The 8,925-nt window shown below is 38.9% G+C and overlaps 1 protein-coding gene across 1 annotated transcript in view; it reads right to left on the reverse strand.

The window, feature by feature from the left end:
* The window catches only part of LOC103513739 (sodium-independent sulfate anion transporter), a 28,735-nt gene that overhangs the window by 16,325 nt on the left and 3,485 nt on the right, over positions 1-8,925 (reverse strand). The window contains 4 exon segments of the mRNA XM_026826864.1: positions 49-196; positions 1,095-1,315; positions 1,973-2,168; positions 5,325-5,501. Coding sequence (XP_026682665.1) covers positions 49-196; positions 1,095-1,315; positions 1,973-2,168; positions 5,325-5,501 — 742 coding nt within the window.

An 8,925-nucleotide genomic window follows, 5' to 3' on the forward strand; every position in this document is an offset into this window, starting at 1 on the left:
TCAGTTCGAACCTCTTCAAATAAATAAACCACCCATCGACTTACGTACCAGTTAGAATGAAGGGTTGTTCTCCTAAAGAATGAAGATAATATCCCAGTGCAGAGCATAGCATAACTACCAGAGCATTTCTAGACGTTGACAGTAACCAGAGAGATCGTTTCACCACTGGCGAACTGGTTTTGAGATCTTTGAGTTGCTGGAAATTACAAATGAAAATTATTAAAAGACTAGATCGTAAACACAGGGGAAAAAATTGTACAACTGCGGTCTTTTTATGAATTGTACAACTGCGGTCTTTTTAAAGTTTTAGGCGAGGAGGATTCAGCTCTAAGTTTATTGTGCCAGTGACTGACTTGTTCTAAGAAATGATTTTTTTTTTTTTTTAAGAGGTTTGACAGAGGGAACTGTAACTGCTATGGTCTTATCGTCCCGAAATCGAAGATAGAAGGAAGACAGGATAGGAGAAAGTCAGCCGTTCCGAGAACGAACATTATCCCATCAGGATAAAAGCCGCCCCGGGCGGGAATCGAACCCGCGGCCTAGCGCTTACAAGGCAGACGCGCTACCAACTAAGCTAACTAGGCTGGCTAACTGCGGTCTTTGTCCACGTGGTTTAAACCAGATAATTTTAAGAGAATTTCTTAGACATATGTAGACGTTTGGATCTGAATATGTGTTGTTATGAGTCTTATGCTGTGTACACACATAGTTGTCGGCAGTCGATTAACTCGACCGATGGTCGATCGACGAGGTAAATCTATGTTGTCAAAGCTGTGTACGGTTTCAGTCGAAATCGATCGAGTCGATCGACACAGGTTTAGAGTCAATGTTTTCTCTCTTAAGGTCCGTTCCCGCTGACAGGTTAGGGGCAAAAAAAAAAGGTTGGTGGAAGCCATCCTAAGAATATTCACCCTCATAAGTAGAAGGACCACAATATAGGACATAACCGTAAATCTTTTTTTTTTTTCTTCTTCTTCTTCTTCTTCTTCTTCTTTCTTTTTTCTTCTTCTTCTTCTTCTTTCTTCTTCTTCTTCTTCTTTCTTCTTCTTCTTCTTCTTTCTTCTTCTTCTTCTTCTTCTTCTTCTTCTTCTTACCCTCATAAGTAGAAGCACCACAATACAGGACACGCCGAGAAGGGTGTCCGCCGCTCTCGTCTCGTGCAAGTGGGTCCCAATTTTGCGCACGCAGTCCAAAAACCCGGACGAGGAGAATTTCAGCCCCAGCAGGGATTTGATCTGGGAGACCGCTATGATGAGGGAGGTGGCGGAGGTGAAGCCAACAGTTACCGGAATGGAGATGAAATCTATCAGCACACCTGGACGGAGGATGAGGAGGAGAAAGAAGAGTTAGTTGAAAAGGAGTACTTTTTTTAGGCGAAAAATCTCTAGACTTCTTTTTTTTAATCTAGAATTCTTTAACCCATCAAATATACGAGACCTTGTTTAGACTACTGGGGTGAAGGGACTTAGTCCTATTCGGGCAGGATAAACAAGATATATTCTATTCTATTCTAGACGGGACTGTAACAACGGAGGTCTTATCGTCCCACAATTAAAGACAGAAGAAAGACAGGATAGGAGAAAGCCAGCCGTTCCGAAAACGAACCTTATCTGGTCAGGATTAAGATTTCCCCGAGTTGTAAGGTAGAAGAGTTAGTTGAAAAGTAGTACTTTTTTTAGGCGAAAAATCTCTAGACTTCTTTTTTTTTAATCTAGAATTCTTTAACTCATCAAATATACGAGACCTTGTTTAGACTGCTGGGGTAAAGGGACTTTTCAGTCCTATTCGGGCAGGATAAACAAGGTCTATGGTTTTATCGTCCCACAATTAAATACAGAAGAAAGACAGGATAGGAGAAAGCCAGCCGTTCCGAAAACGAACCTTATCTGGTCAGGATAAAGATTTCCCCGAGTTGTAAGGTTACAGTTAGTTGTAATCTAACTTCCCGAGATCCTAGAACCAGACTACACACCTAAATGCAGCACTCCCATCAGCAGTTGCACAATCCCGGAGAGGAAGCACAGTAAGATGGCAAAGTCTACATTGCGGCCTATTATTTGCTGATAGGTCATTAGGGACATGAGAGCGGTGGGTCCTATGGTAATATCCTTGCAAGAACCGAGTAGTGCGTATACGAGACAGCCGGTGAATGACGAGTATAGGCCATACTGTGAACAAACACAAGAAGAGAGACAAAATGAGTAAAATGTCGTTCCCCGTTTAATGTACTAAGCTAAATTTTTATGACTTGACTTGGGCTCGAACTAACAACCTCCAGATTAAAAGTCCAACGCGTTTACCACTTAAGGTTGGTACAGACCAATACAGACCATACTGTAAGGAAACACAAGGTGTGAGACAAAATGAGTACATATTAGGTATTTTCATAGAACATAATACAGAAAGAATCTTCAGTGACCTTAATCCTTACTGTGCGTTTCACAACCTTCCTTTTTAGCCCCTAATAACAGCATTGTTAAGCCTACAAAAATCAAATGGGAGTTAACAGCGTAACAGGCCTTCTAAGGACTGAAAAAGTGTTTAGTGAAATCCACCCAAATCCACAGAAACGAACCATTGATCAAGCGGAACTGGAAGTAAAAAAATCTTTTGGCCGAATTAAAATTAGGTACCTACATATTTTTCGCTGGTTCTTTTTTCTGCTTAATGGCGTTCAAATATCGGTTTGAGCAGTCCTTTCTTTAGATTTAGACTGTCAGGTTATAACAACGTAGCCCCTTGTAAATTGTAACAACATAAATTGTAACAACGTAAATTGACAGTTGTGTTAACAGTTTAATAGAGCACTTTTTAAAGCAGGGACCTATTTTTTTCTAGTAGTATTACTAGAAACTCACCTCTCTCACCTCTTAATAGAATGGTGAGAAATGCCAATGACGGCGATTTTAATTAAATCTAAGCACCTACTTAACTATGCACTCATACTATGTTACTTTTTACTTTCCTTTTTATATTTCATTCTATTCATTTTTTTTTTTCTACTGTATTTGATTGTTGTTTGTGTTTGTTTAGTTTTAGTGTATTTTTCCTACTGTCATTTTTTTTTTGTACAACAAACGGACACAGAATAAAAAAAAATCTTCAAAATCAGACAGACCATTTGAAAGTTACGATGAAAATAAAAAAATTAAATGCAAAATCGCCTGAACCTTAGCCTTACAAGTTTACAACCTTGAGATGAATCAGAATTGTCAAATAAAAATTCCCAGCCGTTCAAATGTTACTAAGGTTCTCTTATCGGAGTGAACGACCTGACATTCCAGTGTTAAAACGCCTTATTCGAAAAATAAATAAATAAAAAGGTCCCTGTTATTGAGGAAGGGTATAGCAAAATTGACACTTTATAGGTTCAACAAAAATGACATTGAGCTCAGTCACCGAAACATGACAAAAAAAAAAAAATAATAAAAATAATAGATAATTAGATATAATAATAATAATAATAATATAATAATGAATAAAAAATATAATAATAATAATAATAATAATAATAATAATAATAACAAATAAACATAGGTAATTCGAATTTTTTTCTCCACTCCATTCAGAGATTCAGTCTTAATTACTTAATATTAATTACCTACCTACTAGATGATGTTACGTTTAGTAATAATAATATGTTTTATTCTCATCAAAAAATGACACATAAGTCAAATAAATGCCAATAACTCACAGTGGGTCTCTCTTAAGCCATTGTTTTCTGGTCAAATAAATTCTCAAGTAAAATGCCCTGCCTTGATTTGTGAACCACTAAATACTTAGATCAAATTTAGAACACTAACCGTTTCATTTTGTAATCCATAACGTTTAATAAACACCCATGAACTTTCGGAACATTCTACTGATCTATTAATCCATCGATAATCTACGAAGATCCATCCACGACCTAATTAATATATTTAGGCATTATTTCAAACCATTATATCTATGTATTTTACACAACTATTATCTAGCGATATATTTAACATAACTATATTAACTATCTAAGTTATTTCACAGTGTTCCATTGTGCCAGAATTCACTCAGTCCCCAGCAGGGTACCAAATCAACATCAACTCCTTGAACCAGATTCATGAAATGCCTCTTTGTTTTCGCTTCATGATACAAAGACCTGAGTAGCTTCCCAGGTGGTCGAAAAATATTGGGTAATTCAAATTTATGAACACCTTGATTAGAGAGGATTTTTTTCTCTTCTTTTTTATATATATATGTATGTGACAGTATAAGTACGGTATGTACACACCAGGCCTGTATCCAGGATGTCAGAGGGAAGTAACGGAAAGTAAGTAAGTAAGTAAGCAAGGGAAATTTCAGGCTGGTCTACTTCCTGTTTAAAGTTCCCTTGCTAAAGAAATAACAAAGGTTGAGTGCGAAGGGCATCCACTCGTAAAATTTTGCAGCCAAAACCAATGTCAGCCCAAAAGCGGTCACCCTAGGACTGATTAAGGGCTGACGAAAAAGGCCGACCCCGTCTGAACACGGGAAAAGGCGAGGAAAAAGGAGTACATTTGTCAGCAAGAATAGTCCGAGGGGAGAAGAAGATACGGCCCTGGTACGTACATACCTTATTCATAGTGTCGGGCCCGTTGGCTAAGACTAAAAAGTCCCATTATGCCAACCGTTTGAAAATGCCTCATTTATTTACACAATCAATAATGTTGTTCACTTGCAAAGAGATGTCTCTCGCACGAGCATGGGGAACCACGTGATCGACGCGACAGTTTTGCCAGCCTTGTAAATGCTAGGTCGCGGGTTCAATTCCCGCCCGGGGCGGATTTTATCCTGAACAGACAAGGTTTAATCTCGGAACGGCTGGGTTTCTCCTATCCTGTCTTCCTTCTCTCTCCGCTTTAGAGATGATAAGACCTTAGCAGTTAGAGTTTTCTCTGTCAAACCTCTTGAAAAAAATCGTAGTAATAAAACAACTCCTACATTCGAGTGTTCTGTGTTGACTGAATTCTCTGTTTTCTGTACATTCTGGATACTACGTGCGTTCAAGTTCCTTTTTTTTTTATTAAAAAGATGATTGTTTCACCGCCGTTTTTATTCCGTAGCAATGAAACAACTGCTACATTAGACGCATGTGGTCTGTGTCGTAGCATGCCCATCGCGATGGCGCATCGTAATGAGAGAAAAGAGCCACATTACAAAATTCGTGAAAGGAGAGGAGGGGAAGTTAATGTACATTAACATTTGAGAAAGAAAAATTCGAATTAAGCTAATGTGCATTAACATTATGAAAGGAAAATACGCTACTTGACAGTAAGGTTCGTTTTCGGAACATCTGGCTTTCTATTACCCACCTGAGGTTCCAGTCCAGCCAACGTTGCATATGCTAACGCTTGAGGCATCACCGTTAGGCCCACCGTGATTCCAGCGATGGCGTCAGCGATGAACTTCTCACCGCTGTAGTTCTCAATCGTGGCGATAATCGGAATGCGTTTTCGGATGCGTTTGCGCCATTTCTTCTCCTTCATTTTCTGCGGAAAAAGAACAAAATAGATAATTAGACATAAACCTATAGACTAGGGCCTTGTAGGTACAATTTGTATCGTAAAGCCCACAGTTACAAATTCAATTACAATATCACGAACCGCCTTCTTTTTTAGGGGTTTACCATTATAACAGCTAAGGTTTTATGTGCACAGCCATTGCTACTGCTAAAAGATTTTCAGGGGGTTTTACCCTCCGTTCGACGACAAGCTACCCGCCATAATAACCTCACATGGCATATGTGGGGCTGGAAAAAGCCAGCCGCACGCGATATGGTCACCGATCCGGCGGATACCAACTACGAGCAATGTTCCTTAACTTCAGTGGTCCATTAGAAACTTCATGAAGTTCCCATGATGAGCAGAAGAGTATACCACACAGATTGTAGTTGTAATTAGTTTTCTGATAGAGAGAACTGTAACTACCAAGGTCTTTTTTTAAAAGAGGTTTGAAAGAGGGAACTACTGTAACTGCTATGGTCTTATCGTCCCGAAATCGAAGAGCGAAGGAAGTTAGGATAGGAGAAAGCCAGCCGTTCCGAGAACGAACATTATCCCATCAGGATAAAATCCGCCCCGGGCGGGAATCGAACCCGCGGCCTAGCGCTTACAAGGCAGACGCACTACCAACTAAGCTAACTAGGCTGGCTTACCAAGGTCTTTTTTTTTATTTGTATTTATTAAAGTGTTCTAACATTGAATTAGAATGTTATATACACCTTACCAAGGTCTTATCGTTCCTATAAATCGAAGAGAGGACAGGATAGGAGAAAGCCAGCTGTTCCGAGCCCGAATCTTATCTCTAGTATAAAGTCCGCCCTGTCCGCCTCGGGCGGGATGGCGGGAAGCGAACCCACGACCTATCACACACAAGGCAGACGCGCTACCATCGAACTCCCCTAGGCTGGCAATTAGCAAATGAAATTTTCAATCAACCACTTTGAACCTCTTGAAACTTATCAATTAAAAGTGCACTTAAAAACTCTCGAGTGAAAGTGCTTGACAAATAAATGCATTACGCACGAAGTGCTTTTGCTACAAAGTAGTCATAGCCACTTCAAAGTTGAGTGAAGATATCGGCAAAAGATTTTTATCTCAATAATAGGCAATTATTTACTCTTCTAATCTAGTTAATTAACTTCGAGGGTTCGATTTCCAAGCGAATTTTATCCTGAACGGATAAGGTTCGTTCTCGGAACGGCTAGCTTTTTATAGTATCCGGTCTTCCTTCTCTCTTCGATTTCGGAACGATAGGGGTTCTGTTGTTACATTTCTCTCTATCTTTCCATCCATCAAACTTATTTTACGAAAGAATGGTTTTCTTTCCATCTATCGAACTTGATTTACAAAAGAATGACTTTCTTTCAAGAAAATATAGTAGGTACGTAAGACCCAACAGAAGAAATATCAACTCACTTTGAGAACTTCGAACAGTCAAACCAAAGGTACAAAATTAAAAATTATATAAACTACATACAAAATCACAAAATTACGACACAGTCCATAAAAAAACGGGCTAAAAAATGTAAAACATAATAAAATAGAACGACTTGATTAGATACCCGAACAATGTTTTGATTACAATAATATCCCAAGAATAGAACTCGAAATTCAATGGAAAAAATTCTGAAAAATTGTAAGAGGGTACCTGATTTTTACTTTCCTTATCCTATAGGAAGGAAAGTAATGTAATCGGGTCAAATTTTCGATGGTCAGTTTTTAGTGCCAAAACACGTTTTGAGGTCCCTAGAGCCTAAATCCAAAGTTTCAGCCACTGGTCCATGTGTGTGTCTGTCTGTCTGTAAACAAAATATCTCAAGAACGGTAAGAGCTAGAGAGTTGAAATTTGGTATGTAGATGTCAAATGTGACAAGGATGCGACACGAAACTTTTGGTTAGAATCGGTGCAACAGTTGGCGGCATTTTACCGCTTTTTGGTGTAATTTAACAATATCTCGGGAACGGAATGAGCTAGAGACTTGAAATTTGGTATGTAGTTCACAAATGTGACAAGGATGCAACACAAAACGCTTGGTTGGCGGTATTTTTACCGCTTTTGGACAGATTTCGATCGTTTTTTGGCGGTTTTCAGCTATAGCGACAAAACGGTTAGAGATATTGTAAAAGTTAGGGTAAAAGAAATATGTACATAATGTAGGAAAAAATCGTGCTAAGTTAGGGGAAAAAAACTGTAATGATAAGAAACAAGGACACTTTCCCTCAACCGAGGATTTTCACAGACAAAAAATTTCACCAATGACAAACCTCAAACCATCTACCACGGATGCGATAAAGAATCTCTGTCACAGTTATGTAGGTACCTACCTCGAAGTTAAGAATATAATACATAAGTGCCTAGGTATGAGTATTGGGATTATGTTTGTACTCATGTACCTATGTTAGTACCACTATGTACGGACTAGCTAGGTTCCAAATACACAATTATGATCTTTGAGTTTCCCCTAAATTAGCGTACCGGAACTAAAAACACACTAATGTAATTTTAATGTTTTATCATTAGTTTCCCAACCCTGGCTTAGGCAAAAACCACAAATTGGTTTGAAAATATGAATTTCGGAATTCGGAGGTCAAATTTGGCGATCCACGAAAGAGAAAATCTGTGGTTTCAAACTCAAAATCACAAGGATTTGAGTCCCGGTAGTGTCAAATAAAATAGGTACAAGGGACGGCGAGAGCTCTTATAGGTATTCCCTTATACATAATTGAGTTTGAGCTATAGGTACCTATCACTAGTTTTGTGGCTACATTCTATCTTGTAGAACTTCTCATTATTTTACTTCGTCAGAAAATGTCAACTTTCATACTGACCTGTTAATAAATCCGCTGTAATATAAACTCTGTACAAAATATAAACAACATAGGTAATGCTAAGTGAGATGAACATCCTCTATCCGCTATCCTGGTGAAAGAAAACCTCAGGAAGCCTTATTTTTCGAGCCTACAGCAAAAAACCAAAGATCTTCCTCCTTCAATACCCTTTTCTATTCTATTCTATTCTATTCTATTCTATTATGGGACTGCTTGCTCCTCTCCCGAGAGAATATGGAATTAACACTGCGACCTCTGTAGATCTATTGTGACCAGTATTTTTCCCCTGCCTGAGCTGCTATCCCCCGGCCTTGGTGGAACCTAGAAGTACCCTCACTGGTATATTTCAACCTCTTCAGTTTCTCTAAAATTCACCTGCAGCACCTCTAAAGAGTCCGCACACTCAGGTTTATTTCAGAGAAAAGCTGTGAGTCCATATACTATCCCATTAAGAGGATACCAATAGGTGCCATCCAGGCCAGAGAGCTAGCTCAGGTCCCCCAAACTGAAGGGGTTTGATAGGTCTGCTATCCTAGGGCCTTGATGGAACCTAGAAGTACCCTCACTGGTATATTTCAACCTC

The sequence above is a fragment of the Diaphorina citri genome, unplaced genomic scaffold, assembly GCF_000475195.1.
Source record: "Diaphorina citri unplaced genomic scaffold, Diaci psyllid genome assembly version 1.1 scaffold1018, whole genome shotgun sequence".
Classification (NCBI taxonomy): Eukaryota; Metazoa; Arthropoda; class Insecta; order Hemiptera; family Psyllidae; genus Diaphorina; species Diaphorina citri.